General features: G+C 48.2%; 1 protein-coding gene across 6 annotated transcripts in view; it reads right to left on the reverse strand.

The window, feature by feature from the left end:
- Window positions 1-12,434: 12,434 nt before the first annotated feature.
- Window positions 12,435-16,515, reverse strand: part of CPLANE1 (ciliogenesis and planar polarity effector complex subunit 1) — a 250,462-nt gene continuing 246,381 nt past the window's right edge. For all 6 annotated transcript variants that reach the window (XM_063961138.1, XM_063961144.1, XM_063961157.1 and 3 more), the window contains one exon: window positions 12,435-12,942. In XM_063961138.1, coding sequence (XP_063817208.1) covers window positions 12,808-12,942 — 135 coding nt within the window. In that variant the 3' untranslated portion in view covers window positions 12,435-12,807. The remainder of the gene's footprint in view (window positions 12,943-16,515) is intronic.

The following is a 16,515-nucleotide window of genomic DNA, read 5'->3' on the forward strand; positions in this document are numbered from 1 at the left end:
TCCACTACGGACTACGAGAAATAGATTTATCGGTAAGTAAAATCTTATTTTCTCTGACGTCCTAGTGGATGCTGGGGACTCAGTCAGGACCATGGGGATTATACCAAAGCTCCCAAACGGGCGGGAGAGTGCGGATGACTCTGCAGCACCGAATGAGAGAACTCCAGGTCCTCTTTAGCCAGGGTATCAAATTTGTAGAATTTTACAAACGTGTTCTCCCCCGACCACGTAGCTGCTCGGCAGAGTTGTAATGCCGAGACCCCTCGGGCAGCCGCCCAGGATGAGCCCACCTTCCTTGTGGAATGGGCCTTGACAGATTTAGGCTGTGGCAGGCCTGCCACAGAATGTGCAAGTTGAAATGTGCTACAAATCCAACGAGCAATCGTCTGCTTAGAAGCAAGAGCACCCAGTTTGTTGGGTGCATACAGGATAACAGCGAGTCAGTTTTCCTGACTCCAGCCGTCCTGGGAACCTATATTTTCAGGGCCCTGACAACATCTAGCAACTTGGAGTCCTCCAAGTCCCTAGTAGCCGCAGGTACCACAATAAGCTGGTTCAGGTGAAACGCTGACACCACCTTAGGAAGAAACTGGGGACGAGTCCGCAGTTCTGCCCTGTCCGAATGGACAATCAGATATGGCTTTTGTGAGACAAAGCCGCCAATTCTGACACTCGCCTGGCCGAGGCCAGGGCCAACAGCATGGTCACTTTCCATGTGAGATATTTCAAATCCACAGATTTAAGCGGTTTAAAATGTGATTTGAGGAATCCCAGAACTACGTTGAGATCCCACAGTGCCACTGGAGGCACAAAAAGGGGGTTGTATATGCAATACTCCCATGACAAACTTCTGGACTTCAGGAACTGAAGCCAATTCTTTCTGGAAGAAAATTTACAGGGCCGAAATTTGAACCTTAATGGACCCCAATTTGAGGCCCATAGACACTCCTGTTTGCAGGAAATGCAGGAATCGACCGAGTTGAAATTTCTTCGTGGGGCCTTCCTGGCCTCACACCACGCAACATATTTTCGCCACATGTGGTGATAATGTTTTGCGGTCACCTCCTTCCTGGCTTTGACCAGGGTAGGAATGACCTCTTCCGGAATGCCTTTTTCCCTTAGGATCTGGCGTTCCACCGCCATGCCGTCAAACGCAGCCGCGGTAAGTCTTGGAACAGACCTGGTACTTGCTGAAGCAAGTCCCTTCTTAGCGGCAGAGGCCATGAGTCCTTTGTGAGCATTTCTTGAAGTTCCGGGTGCCACGTCCTTCTTGGCCAATCCGGAGCCACGAGTATAGTTCTTACTCCTCTATGTCTTATAATTCTCAGTACCTTGGTTATGAGAAGCAGAGGAGGGAACACATACACCGACTGGTACACCCACAGTGTTACCAGAACGTCCACAGATATTGCTTGAGGGTCTCTTGACCTGGCGCAATACCTGTCCAGTTTTTTGTTCAGGCGGGACGCCATCATGTCCACCTTTGGTCTTTCCCAACGGTTCACAATCATGTGGAACACTTCCCGATGAAGTCCCCACTCTCCCGGGTGGAGGTCGTGCCTGCTGAGGAAGTCTGCTTCCCAGTTGTCCACTCCCGGAATGAACACTGCTGACAGTGCTATCACATGATTTTTCGCCCAGCGAAGAATCCTTGCAGTTTCTGCCATTGCCCTCCTGCTTCTTGTGCCGCCCTGTCTGTTTACGTGGGCGACTGCCGTGATGTTGTCCCACTGGATCAATACCGGCTGACCTTGAAGCAGAGGTCTTGCTAAGCTTAGAACATTGTAAATTGCCCTTAGCTCCAGTATATTTATGTGGAGAGAAGTCTCCAGACTTGATCACACTCCCTGGAAATTTTTTCCCTGTGTGACTGCTCCCCAGCCTCTCAGGCTGGCATCCGTGGTCACAAGGACCCAGTCCTGAATGCCGAGTCTGCGGCCCTTTAGTAGATGAGCACTCTGCAGCCACCGCAGAAGAAACACCCTTGTCCTTGGAGACAGGGTTATCCGCTGATGCATCTGAAGATGCGATCCGGACCATTTTTCCAGCAGATCCCACTGAAAAGTTCTTGCGTGAAATCTACCGAATGGAATCGCTTCGTAAGAAGCCACCATTTTTCCCAGGACCCTTGTGCAATGATGCACTGACACTTTTCCTGGTTTTAGGAGGTTCCTGACTAGCTCGGATAACTCCCTGGCTTTCTTCTCCGGGAGAAACACCTTTTTCTGGACTGTGTCCAGAATCATCCCTAGGAACAGCAGACGTGTCGTCGGAAACAGCTGCGGTTTTGGAATATTTAGAATCCACCCGTGCTGTCGTAGAACTACTTGAGATAGTGCTACTCCGACCTCCAACTGTTCTCTGGACCTTGCCCCTATCAGGAGATCGTCCATTTTCTTTGAAGAAGAATCATCATTTCGGCCATTACCTTGGTAAGGACCCGGGGTGCCGTGGACAATCCAACCGACAGCGTCTGAAACTGATAGTGACAGTTCTGTACCACGAACCTGAGGTACCCTTGGTGAGAAGGGCAAATTGGGACATGGAGGTAAGCATCCCTGATGTCCCGGGACACCATATAGTCCCCTTCTTCCTGGTTCGCTATCACTGCTCTGAGTGACTCCACCTTGATTTGAACCTTTGTATGTAAGTGTTCAACTATTTCAGATTTAGAATAGGTCTCACCGAGCCGTCTGGCTTCAGTACCACAATATAGTGTGGAATAATACCCCTTTCCTTGTTGTAGGAGGGGTACTTTGATTATCACCTGCTGGGAATACAGCTTGTGAATTGTTTCCACTACTGCCTCCCTGTCGGAGGGAGACGTTGGTAAAGCAGACTTCAGGAACCTGCGAGGGGGAGACGTCTCGAATTTCCAATCTGTACCCCTGGGATCCTACTTGTAGGATCCAGGGGACCACTTGCGAGTGAGCCCCCTGCGTGCTGAAACTCTTGAGACGACCCCCCCCCACCGCACCTGAGTCCACTTGTACGGCCCCAGCGTCATGCTGAGGACTTGGCAGAAGCGGTGGAGGGCTTCTGTTTCTGGGAATGGGCTGCCTGCTGCAGTCTTCTTCCCTTTCCTCTATCCCATGGCAGATATGACTGGCCTTTTGCCCGCTTGCCCTTATGGGGACGAAAGGACTGAGGCTGAAAAGACGTTGTCTTTTTCTCCTTTATACGGCAATACTTCCATGTGCCGTTTGGAATCTGCATCACCTGACCACTGTCGTGTCCATAAACAACTTCTGGCAGATATGGACATCGCACTTACTCTTGATGCCAGAGTGCAAATATCCCTCTGTGCATCTCGCATATATAGAAATGCATCCTTTAAATGCTCTATAGTCAATAAAATACTGTCCCTGTCAAGGGTATCAATATTTTCAGTCAGGGAATCCGACCAAGCCACCCCAGCGCTGCACATCCAGGCTGAGGCGATCGCTGGTCGCAGTATAACACCAGTATGTGTGTATATACTTTTTAGGATATTTTCCAGCCTCTTATCAGCTGGCTCCTTGAGGGCGGCCCTATCTGGAGACGGTACCGCCACTTGTTTTGATAAGCGTGTGAGCGCCTTATCCACCCTAAGGGGTGTTTTCACACACTTCATTTAATTTATCTGATTCAGGAAAAACTACAGGTAGTTTTTTCACACTCCACATAATACCCTTTTTTGTGGTACTTGTAGTATCAGAAATATGTAACACCTCCTTCATTGCCCTTAACAAGTAACGTGTGGCCCTAAAGGAAAATACGTTTGTTTCTTCACCGTCGACACTGGAGTCAGTGTCCGTGTCTGTGTCGACCGACTGAGGTAAAAGGACGTTTTAACGCCCCTGACGGTGTTTGAGACGCCTGGACAGGTACTAATTGGTTTGCCGGCCGTCTCATGTCGTCAACCGACCTTGCAGCGTGTTGACATTATCACGTAATTCCTTAAATAAGCCATCCATTCTGGTGTCGACTCCCTAGAGAGTGACATCACCATTACAGGCAATTGCTCCGCCTCCTCACCAACATCGTCCTCATACATGTCGACACACACGTACCGACACACAGCACACACACAGGGAATGCTCTGATAGAGGACAGGACCCCACTAGCCCTTTGGGGAGACAGAGGGAGAGTTTGCCAGCACACACCAAAAACGCTATAATTATACAGGGACAACCTTTATATAAGTGTTTTTCCCTTATAGCATTTTAATATATATAGTCATATCGCCAAATAAGTGCCCCCCCTCTCTGTTTTAACCCTGTTTCTGTAGTGCAGTGCAGGGGAGAGCCTGGGAGCCTTCCCACCAGCATTTCTGTGAGGGAAAATGGCGCTGTGTGCTGAGGAGAATAGGCCCCGCCCCCTTTTCGGCGGGCTTCTTCTCCCGTTTTTCTGAGACCTGGCAGGGGTTAAATACATCCATATAGCCCCCAGGGGCTATATGTGATGTATTTTTAGCCAGAATAAGGTACTATCATTGCTGCCCAGGGCGCCCCCCCCAGCGCCCTGCACCCTCAGTGACCGCTGCTATGAAGTGTGCTGACAACAATGGCGCACAGCTGCAGTGCTGTGCGCTACCTTATGAAGACTGAAAAGTCTTCTGCCGCCGGTTTCTGGACCTCTTCACTTTTCAGCATCTGCAAGGGGGTCGGCGGCGCGGCTCCGGGACGAACCCCAGGGTGAGACCTGTGTTCAGACTCCCTCTGGAGCTAATGGTGTCCAGTAGCCTAAGAAGCCAATCCATCCTGCACGCAGGTGAGTTCACTTCTCTCCCCTAAGTCCCTCGATGCAGTGAGCCTGTTGCCAGCAGGACTCATTACTCTAAGCAGCTCTTTAGGAGAGCCACCTAGATTGCACCCTTCTCGGCCGGGCACAAAAATCTAACTGAGGCTTGGAGGAGGGTCATAGGGGGAGGAGCCAGTGCACACCACCTGATCCTAAAGCTTTTACTTTTGTGCCCTGTCTCCTGCGGAGCCGCTATTCCCCATGGTCCTGACGGAGTCCCCAGCATCCACTAGGACGTCAGAGAAATAATAATAATAATAATAAAATGAATGTCATGGGAACACGCACACACAAAAAAAGATTGTCACTTTGGGAATCGAACCCGGGACTCTCAGCGTGGCAGACGGGAGCCTTCATCGCTAGCCCACAACACTGCATGGAAGATTCACAAGTTCATGTGCAAAAGTACTGCAAAGAGCGATTCCTTCCCATTGGTGTTCGTTTATGCCGTTAGGGGACTCGGACGTTCATTTCGTGCACTGTACAAACTCTAAAGTCAATGAGCTACATTAGTCCTTTCACACATTAGTTGCGTCTGCATACATAAGTGTTTTAACATGTTCATTTTCATCTGAATAGACTTTTTTTTTTTTACTCTGTGTCTGACCATTGGTCACCATCTTTGTGTACACTATGCAGTACAGGACTGTATATTAACATTACAGTCGTCACTGACCATTTGCCATAGCTTGTACTGTAGATCAATCCGCCGCTATTCAAACTAAAGTACTGGATTAGTTAAGCATTAGCCACCCAGTGGTGGAGATGTGTATTGAATGCTGAGTATCTAGTCGCGCCTCAACGCGCCTGTCCGTGATTAAACTCAGCAACCTAAGCTATTGCCTAGGCGTGACTAAACCTCCATCTAGGTGCAGAAACAGTCAAGATAACAGAGGACCCATCTGTAGGACTGTCGAATAGCCGAAGTCACCCAACGAGCCATCATGTTTTTAGAGGCCGGCCAACCCCGTTTGGGTGCATCAATCAAAACCAACAACGTATCCGTATGACTAATAGATTCGGTACGAGACAAATAAATGCGCAAAGCCCTAACCACGTCCAATAAGACCAAATGGTTATCCTCTCCGGAGGAAGATGGAGTAAACGCCAGAAGTACAATGTCCTGATTTAGGAGAAAGGCCGACACCTTTGAAAGAAAGGAAGGTTTCGTACGCAAAACCGTCATCATGGAAAACCAACAAATGCGGCCTGCAAGAAAGGGCCGCCAACTCCGAAACACGTCTGGCCGAAGCAATAGCCAAAAGGAGAACAACCTTGAGTGTTAGGAACCTTAGTTCTACAGATTCCAATGGTTCAAACAGAGATTCTGGAGATGGCCGGGATCCAATGCTCCGCTCACCTGAGAATATGAGAGACCTCTTTCATGGCGTGCCAGCTTCGAGTGCCGCCCTGTTTATGTAAGGCACCGCCGTGGCGTTGTCAGACTGAATACGCACTGGATGACCCTGGACCATGGTCTGTATTTGAATGAGAGAATACCGGATCGCTCTCAATTCCAAAATGTTGATCTGTAACTTCGATTCCTGACTGTTCCAAAGTCCCTGAAAGTGATGGGTTTGAAACACCGGCTCCCCAACCCGTGAGGCTGTCTAAATTACTGGCTCTGCAAATATATAAAGGCAGCAAAAAAGAAAACCCACAGTGATACTTATAATAGTTGCTGTAGCCTGGTCCCCGTCAATGATAAACAGAGTGAGAAGTACTATATGTGTGGGAGTGTGGTATCAGCTGCGCAGCATTCCCCGTACTGAAGCGCCTCCAGCGTGTAGAAGATGGCACCGGACTTCCGGTGGGCGGGGCATCCAGTATGGCCGCATTTTACCTGAGCTCCCTACAACGACCAGCATAATCAGTGCCCATCCTGCTTCAATAATGCTTAATTTGATATTGTAATCAACCACCTGCAGAGATCGAGCTGAGAGGAACACTTTAAGGTCACTTTTGTTGAGGAGCGCTAATATTCCACCGAGGTCCGGCCACCGACACTGATGGCCCTCATGGCAGCCTGAGACACTGCGCATAGCGTGCTCCCTCTCTCGTTCACTGTGAGTCTGTCTGCCGGCTCCCTAACTCGTTCCCGAACGAGCTATCATTATCTGGCGACAGAAGTGCTGTCCCCCTCTGGACCCACCTAAAACCATTACCCGTCTCTGGTGGAAGCCCGGTGAGGCGCGAAATTCGGGAGGAACGCGCCTGGTGATACGGAGCGCCGACTACCTTGCCCCCCTTCATCTCCCCTGGTCCCACGTGCTGCTATCCGAGGCGGGGTGGACTGACGTCTACGGAGCTGTTACCGGGCGGGCGGGGGAGCCCCCTTGAACCCTACCACCTTTCTCCTTCGAGGGTTGGAGCGCAGCACGGGCTGTCCCCGTCGTCTGTCGGGACCACCGCCCCGCGGGTGCATCGTTGGGGTGGTCGAGTCAGCTGCGACCTCTATGACCCACCCGAATCTGTGCCGCCAGAGGTGCCCGAGCGGATCGCCGAGGCTGTGCGCTCACCCTTGCTGCTAGAGCTTTCCCTACAGAGAGCGCTGAGCCCACTGGAGCTGCTGTCCGTGTCTTCGTGAGTGGACGTTGGAACTGGCGGAAATACGAGGATCACAGTTGCGCGAGGTTCTCTCTCTGGCTTAACTAAATACTGCATTTACCTTCGAGACTTTGTGTGCACTGTTGACTCAAATGCCATATTATCGGTGGTGAAGTGACTGGCTGGTGAACCTGACTGTCGAAGTGCTGCCCCCCTCTTATTGTCTTTTTTGTTTACTTTCTTTCATTCTCGTTCTCCCCCCCTCCCCTTCTACTGTCTTTGTCTCTGCGCCCCTCCCCCCTTCCCATCTCCGCTTCTGCTATACCTTTCTTTGTTGTTTTCATTTGTCCCTTCTCTTGGGCTCCTGTATATGATTGCCTTCTTTGAAGACTCTGCAGAGAAAGGTGCTACAGGACTTGTGCTTATTTTTACTTCCTGCATCAGATTGTAATTTTAGTTCTGTTACCCGGGTATTTACAGATTTGCAGCCCACAGTGTCGTCCTATTTTCATGCGTTCGGCTGCTGTACTATATATTACTAGTAGATATATGCTGCATTGCTTTGACACATTTGGTGCACTGTTCTTTCTGCTGTGCCCTCTATTCATATTGTTTTGATATTGCTTTTTTACTTGTGTATACTCCCCACTCACATCAATCACCAGTGTATCTTGGCACTTGTCAAACTTACATAATGTCTGAGACCATTGTTTTCGCTGCCCGGTTGGCTGAGGAGGTGTCCCGGCACCTCATACCTTACCTAGAGAAAAAAATTTGTGATGTTTTGTCTGTTTTTGATCGGGAACGAACTTCCTTGGTTGATTGCTCTCACAGTATGGAAGCACCTATCTTGTCACAGGATGACTCAGAGATTGATGATCCCACTGATCCTACTCTCAGAGATGGGTTGGTTCCTTCTGAGCCCACGGATGTGGTTGGGGTGGCCATTTCCTCTGTACGGTTCAGTGGATTCACCTCCTCTAGGCTGCCTTTAAACACTACAACACATATTGTTTTTGTGGTACCAGCCCCACACTGCCTCACGGAGATCCTATTGGTGACGGCTTCATATTGGTCACACCAGCACTCATTGATTGATCTGTGTACACTATATTTGGAACTCATGTCATCTCTCGCAGTTTTTATTTTGCCGCAATTTCTAGGTCCTTTTGGGGCTGTTACATGAGGAGGTGGTTACTTACCCATAACCCTTATCGTCTTCCTCATACTAGACATACCTTTATGACTTTAACCATGCTCTTAGTTGACTAGAATCCCTATTGGTTATGGCGCAAAGATGGTTTATATGCTGCTTACTCCATAGTTTCAGTTTCAAGTTGCAGTACTGTTTGACTGATGAGCGCAACCGAATATTTAACTTATATTCTTATTTTGCAACATAGTTTCCACTACATAGGTAGTTTGTATTTCTGTTGTAGTTTATCTTATGACCATGGGCTACGGCCGTAGCTCATGCTCTTCCCATTTTGGTTTGGAAAATTAAGAGGAAAAGGAGTAGTCTGGAGCAATATGTTTTTCATTTAACTTGTGATTACCATATGTCTTTTGCTATTCTTTTCTATAATACGCTATCACAAAATTTTCTATGCTGTGTTAAAACACTATCTCACTAGGTTCCTAGACCTACATGTAACGCTGTTATACTGTAAGACTTATTTTTGAACTATGTACAGTTTGAATACATTTGCTCCAATAAAAGAAAAAAAAAAAATGAAGATGGCACCTGGAGCTTCAGACCTCCCACATAGAGGGCGGATGTGTGCGCGGGACTAGGAAGGCGGGAACTGTTTTCTTCCCCTTCCGTTTCACCGCCGCTGTAAAAATGCCCTTCAGGAAAAGGACCGCGCCATCATAACTAGCAGCCCGCGGTTCCCCTTCAGTAAAAGGGCCGCGATCATCACTGACTGTCTGGCAGCCAGCGGGAAGGCTTCACTCCCGCACCGCCTGTACACAAGCCCGCTGCCCTGTTAAAAGGCAGCAGTAAAAATTCATCTACACAGCGCCGCAGCTCACCCCCAAGGGGAGGGGGGGGCAGAGAGGGAGAAACACTGAAAAGCCGCACAACATAAGGAACAGCCCAATGCTGCCAAGGCAGAAAGTGGTTGTCCTACCTGAACCGTGCCTCCTCGGATCCTGTCCGGATAGAAAGCCCCAGTGACCGGAGTATGGGGACAAGCCAGAGGCATATTTCTGTGGGATTTTGCATCCTACTCTAGCTAAGCCCACTGTAGTTGTACCTGCCACCTATGTACAGGGACTAAGTACCTCATATAACAACAAAAACCTAACTAAAAGCTATAGGCAAAAAAAAAAAATCTGTGTCTGTACTCCACAGGCACAAACCTAAAACTGAGGTACTTGTTGGTCAGGCTGGAGATGGGAGGGGTTAGAGGGGGAGGAGTTAGTTTTCTATAGGTTCTGTGCCAAACTCCTTACCCACTCTAACCCATCAGTAAGTGTGCAGCGTCCCCCAGATGACAGAGAAATAATGAGGGCTGACTCGCCGGTTTTCACGTTCTGTGGCAATACTTTTTCCATGTCAGACTGAACACTGAATTCCTGCCTTATAGGTTTGTCTCTAGACTCTAAGGGGGAGCGATTCAATTGTGCCGTGCACCCCCTGCTGGGTGTGTATATCTGAATGGGCATCTATCTAAACTATTCAATTGTTGCGCTGATCCAACGCCCATTAGCATTTAACGTGCCTGAAAGCTCCAGGTTTAGCTACACAAAGCAGCTAAACCTGTCGAAACTTTTTGTTTGGCGTCTAAGACTTATCACACATTTTTTTCTTGCTCCTCCGGAAGCTGCAAGAAAAAATGTGTCTGCCGCGGCTAATGCGCGTCTGATCGGCGCAATATTACTTAGCTCCGATAGACACCAATTCGTATAGAGGCCTAGCAGGGGGCACCCGGCACATTTGAATAGCCACCTTAATGGTGTTTAAATATTGTCGTGCTACCTAATCTGACCTGTCTCAATAAGCTCTCCATGTTCTTGGTTTGAGTAATATCTTACTCCATAGTGGTTCGGTATTATGTGGAATACTGGCTGAGGCTCAGGGGCTCTCCATGACATGTACTCATATGTGGTACTCACTTGCAGTCCTAAGTATGGGTACTGTCAGAATACTGTTACGGGCCATTAGTCATTTTTATGTCAGAACACAAGCCCTATGCCTCTACTGATTCTCTGTCCACATTATTTCTATGGAATCCACACTGGCTACCTAAATATCTTAGGTTTCTGAGTAGTATGTGATATGTCTAACAAGCCAGTTCTGTGGTCTGATTTTTGGTCATCGGTTAGAGAGAATGCACATGTATTCACAATTCTTATTTATTTTGGAGCCATCTAAAGTCCTTCTTAGGGGGCATATTTGCAGCCTTTTATTCGCGTTGCAGATTCTGCTATTCGTGTTAATTGCCTTGCGAGCTTAAGTTCTACACTTGGCTAGTGTGTCCTTTCCCATTTGCTTTGGACGGCCTTGTATGCTACCATGTCTGAATGTTCCTGAGATCCAGCTTGTACTGCATCAAAGGTTTGTTTGTTTTTGTTCCTGTACAGTTGTTTCTAGGTTGTAGATGACCTGGGATCTGTAGATGACCTTTACTGGGGCTAGCTCCCGTCTCGAGACATGGTATTTTTCAGCTAATGTGCTGTGTATCATATATATGTCATGGATTGGCTCTTTTATTAAAGGCTACTTGCCTTCTTCTACTTTCACGTGCATGCACAAGGATAGGATTCATATTTATTTGCAGGGGGGTATGATTTCTGGAGATGGCTCCTATGCCTGTTAATTTTGCGATTTGCTATCCTGCTTGATGGACGCTACCTAGTCGGCTTCATATGGTGCTCATAACTCATGTTGGTGCACAATTTCGTTTGAACATACCCTCCCCTAAGGGCAGCTTTGCAATGTCCCCCAGATAGGATAAATGACAGGAGTATTTTCCGTACTTAACCACTTGCCTGGCGTGGTCTCATCAGATGCGACCACAGGAGGCTGGGCTTTTCCTGACATGGTCGCATCTGATGCCCACTGTGCGGCTGCCGGAAGAGAATGTGCAGCTGATCACTGCTGATCGGGCATCTGGCAGCACCCCACCCCAAGGCTGCAGAGATTAGCAGCCCTCACTTCCCCATGCACCCAATGGCTGCGCTGCAGTCACTGGAATACTGTAGAATCGTGATGGTCAGATCATCAATGGTGCAATATATTGACCATCAATGGTGCAATATATTGACCATCAATGTTTTTAGCAAAAAACTACAATTTCTGGGTGGTTTTTTTTTTTTTTAAACTGTTATCCAGTTAAGTGGTTAAATTCACTTCTCTGAATCTATGTGGCGGACACTGCAGTAAAGGCTGACCAATCCTTACACTCCTTAGTCAAGTGTCCACTTAACGTATGCCTGAGGCCTGAGTCCACTTAACGAGCCCTGTGTTCCGACTCCCTCTGGAGCTATGTCCAGTAGCCTAAGAATCCAATCCATCCTGCACGCAGGTGAGTTGAAAATCTCTCCCCTAAGTCCCTCGATGCAGTGAGCCTGTTGCCAGCAGGACTCACTGAAAATAAAGAACCTAAAAACTTTTTCTAAGTAACTCTTTAAGAGAGCCACCTAGATTGCACCCTTCTCGGCCGGGCACAAAAACCTAACTGAGGCTTGGAGGAGGGTCATAGGGGGAGGAGCCAGTACACACCATGTGATCCTAAAAGCTTAATTTTGTGCCCTGTCTCCTGCGGAGCCGCTATTCCCCATGGTCCTGACGGAGTCCCCAGCATCCACTAGGACGTTAGAGAAATTAAAATAGAAGTGAAAGGTTAAAAAAAAAAATCTATGTATGTAAAGGCAAAAGACAACTTCAAATGCAGGACACTAAAAAAAGAACGGAGGATTAGAAGAACGGGATGAGTTAGGGGTAACACAAAACCTACTGCATGTGCCCCCTACTCCGGAAGGAGACAGAAGGAATAGCACCTTATATCATGCAGAATACATAGTAATCTCAGCCCCAAACACACACATACTGTACTCATTATATATGGTACAATAAAGGCATAACAACATTTGTGCAATGCATACACTGCGGCCCGGAGAGGATAGTGTAAATCCATACAACAGGTTCCATTTTATTTGACAACAACGCACAGTGAACTTTCAAAAGTACAAAATAATACGAATAACAAATCACTTTTTATAAATAAAAAACAATATTGTACATTTTAAACAATGAAATGCTTCTTTAGAAAAATAAAACGTTAATTTCCTTTGTAAAATCTATCACGCGCAGGACACAAATCAGCGCTAGGATGGCGCTGCACATTAGCCAGAATGCATCAGTCACAGTTCACTGGGATCTAACACGACTGAAGACTGCACCAGGAAACATGTATGCAAGCCCAGGATGTGCCGTACTGTGGCTCTGTTACAGGTCTGTACTGGGCGCTGTCACAGACTGCCGGCGCCGGTCACCATGTCTTCTATCGCCTTCCAGTCCAGCTTGCTGAGAATGCTGCCCGTGCTGTCAGAGGCATTGTCCAGAAGAACATTGCGGGAAGCACCACTTCCATTCAGTAATGACCCCTATTAAGGGAGCACAAATCATTGTAATATGTACCATGGTAAATCACACATCTTAAATGAAAAAGTAACTTCTGTCTATCCAACCCCAGCTGCTCCATAACTAAGGGAGGACTAATAATTCCTAGGTGAGCTAAGTTGGTGCCTAGAGGGCTCCCCCTATAGGAGAGCCCCTTACGTGACAGTATAGGGGGCATAAGGGGGCTGCCGCCATCCCCTGCGCACTCACTGCCACTGTAAATCAGCATGTATCGCTAGACACTATAATCAGGGAGAGGGCATACATCAAACCAATGGTGCTCTATTTCCCAGTCCCTTCACCTTTAGTGTCCACTAACAGATAGAGAATTGCTGGTGCAGAATCATGGGAACACACTGCAGCCAGAAAACAGTAAAAATAGGATTTTAATACCTACCGGTAAATCCTTTTCTCCTAGTCCGTAGAGGATGCTGGGGACTCCAAAAGGACCATGGGGGTATAGACGGGATCCGCAGGAGCTTGGGCACACCAAAAAGACTTTGACTGGGTGTGAACTGGCTCCTCCCTCTATGCCCCTCCCCCAGACCTCAGTTATAGGAACTGTGCCCAGGAGAGACGGACATTTAAAGGAAAGGATTTTTGTTAAACTAAGGGCGAGAAACATACCAGCCCACACCACAAACATACCGTACAACCGGAGTAGCAGGAAACCAGATAACAGTATGAACCAACAGCAACAAGCTGAATATAACTGATACACAACCCACGTGTAACCAAAAATAACCAGTATCAACACAACTGCAAGTAACAGTACGCACTGGGATGGGCGCCCAGCATCCTCTACGGACTAGGAAAAAGGATTTACCGGTAGGTTTTAAAATCCTATTTTCTTTTACGTCCTAGAGGATGCTGGGGACTCCAAAAGGACCATGGGGTCTATACCAAAGCTCCAGAGCGGGCGGAGAGAGTGCGGACGACTCTGCAGCACCGATTGAGCAAACATGAGGTCCTCATCAGCCAGGGTATCAAACTTGTAGAACTTAGCAAAAGTGTTTGAACCCGACCACGTAGCTGCTCGGCAAAGTTGAAGTGCCGAGACCCCTCGGGCAGCCGCCCAAGATGAGCCCACCTTCCTGGTAGAATGGGCCTTTACTGACTTCGGCAACGGTAGCTCAGCCGAAGAATGAGCTTGCTGAATCGTATTACAAATCCAGCGTGCAATAGTTTTCTTAGAAGCAGGATTTCCAATCTTGTTGGAAGCATACAGGACAAACAGAGCCTCTGTTTTCCTGGCAAGAGCCATTCTGGCGACATCAATTTTCAAAGCTCTTACAACATCAAGAGATTTTGGGACTGCCACAGCATCCGTAGCCACAGGTACCACAATAGGTTGGTTTATGTGAAACGAAGAAAGCACCTTCGGCAGAAATTGTTGACGAGTCCTCAATTCCGCTCTATCCGAATGAAAGATCAAATATGGGCTCTTGTGAGACAAAGCCGCCAACTCGGACACTCGTCTGGCAGACACCAGAGCCAAAAGCATGACCACTTTCCAAGTGAGAAACTTTAACTCAACCTTACGCAAAGGTTCAAACCAGTGAGACATAAGAAACTGCAACACCACTTCAAGATCCCACGGCGCCACAGGCGGCACAAATGGAGGATGGATATGCAGCACTCCCTTCACGAAAGTCTGAACCTCGGGAAGGACGGCCAATTCTTTTTGAAAGAAAATAGATAAAGCCGAAATCTGCACTGTGATGGAACACAATTTCAGGCCTGCATCCACGCCTGCCTGCAAAAAATGGAGGAAACGACCCAAATGAAACTCCTCCGCAGAAGCTGCTTTGGTTTCACACCACGACACATACTTTCTCCAAATACGGTGATAATGTTTTGCCGTAACCTCCTTCCTAGCTTTAAGGAGAGTGGGAATGACTTTCCCGGGAATACCTTTCCGAGCTTGGATTTGATAGCTACAATCATGTACTGAATACTCCTAACAACCCTTGGATGTAAAGAAGCCTCATTGAAATCGACATCGGAATCAGAGTCCGTGTCAATATCTGTGTCTGCCATCTGGGTAAAAGAACGCTTTTGTGACCCTGAGGTGGTCTGTACCTGAGACAAAGCATCCTCCATGGATTTCCTCCATGTTTGTGTCTGCGAATCAGATTTATCAAGCCTCTTAGACAATAAAGCCACATTTGCATTCAGTGTACTCAGCATAGTCACCCAATCAGCAGTCGGCTGTGCCGACAGAGTCATATCCAAATCCCTCTCTGCGCCCCCAGTAGCTTCCTCCGGGGAGGAACACTCAGCCTCAGACATGTCGACACGCAGTACCGACACACCCACACCGGCCAAAAACAAGGGGACAGACCCACAGGGAAGCCTGTAGAGAGAAACACAGGGGAGTATGCCAGCTCACACCCCAGCGCCCATATACTAAAAGAGATAATATATGTGTCTAGCGCTGTCTAAATAAGATAAAAGCACCAAATTTTATGTGCCCCCCCTCCGTTTTGCCCCCTTTTTACTTGAGGAAACTTGGAGGTTCAGGCCAGCGTCTCTGCAGCACTGTGGAGAGAGAGAAAATGGCGCTGGTGAGCAGTGTGCGACTAAGCCCCTCCCCTTCCCGGCGCGCTGTAGACCGCTCAATTTGAAATTTATTATACTGGCGGGGGTAATCTATACGGTGCCCGGGCACCGTATATTTCTTTTTTTGCCAGTCCTCTGACCCCAGTAACTGCGGCCCAGGGCGCTCCCCCCCAGCGCCCTGCACCCTGTGAGTGCCGTTGGTGAAGTGTGTGTGGGAGCATGGAGCGCAGCGCTACCGCTGCGCTGTACCGTTACTGAAGTCTTCTGCCGTCTGATGTCTTCGGTTCTTCTAATACTCACCCGGCTTCTTTCTTCTGGCTTCTGTGAGGGGGGTGACGGCGTGGCTCCGGGAACATACAGCTAGGCGAACCAAGTGATCGAACCCTCTGGAGCTAATGGTGTCCAGTAGCCGAGAAGCAGAGCCTTTAACTAAGGAGAAGTAGGTCTGACTTCTCTCCCCTCACTCCCACGCTGCAGGGAGCCTGTAGCAAGCAGGTCTCACTGAAAATAAAAAGCCTAACAAAAGTCTTTCTAGAGAAACTCAGTAGAGCTCCCCTAGTGTGTGTCCAGTCACTCCTGGGCACAAAGTCTAACTGAGGTCTGGGGGAGGGGCATAGAGGGAGGAGCCAGTTCACACCCAGTCAAAGTCTTTTTGGTGTGCCCAAGCTCCTGCGGATCCCGTCTATACCCCCATGGTCCTTTTGGAGTCCCAGCATCCTCTAGGACGTAAGAGAAAAAGCAAAATTAAATGAGAAAAATTAAAAGATGGTGACACATACCCAATTGTCCATGTGTGTGATTGGTTAAAAATAGATAAATAGGGGGGAAGGGGTGGTTTGGTGAGATTGAGCAATGGGCAATCTGTGCCTGTGATTAAGGAGGACATGTACTAAGCAGTGATAATCGTGGAGAAGTGAGCCAGTGGAGAAGTTGCCCATGGCAACCAATCAGCTGCTCTGTATAATTTTAAAGTATGCAAATTCTAAATGTTACTT

The sequence above is a fragment of the Pseudophryne corroboree genome, chromosome 1, assembly GCF_028390025.1.
Source record: "Pseudophryne corroboree isolate aPseCor3 chromosome 1, aPseCor3.hap2, whole genome shotgun sequence".
Lineage (NCBI taxonomy): Eukaryota > Metazoa > Chordata > Amphibia > Anura > Myobatrachidae > Pseudophryne > Pseudophryne corroboree.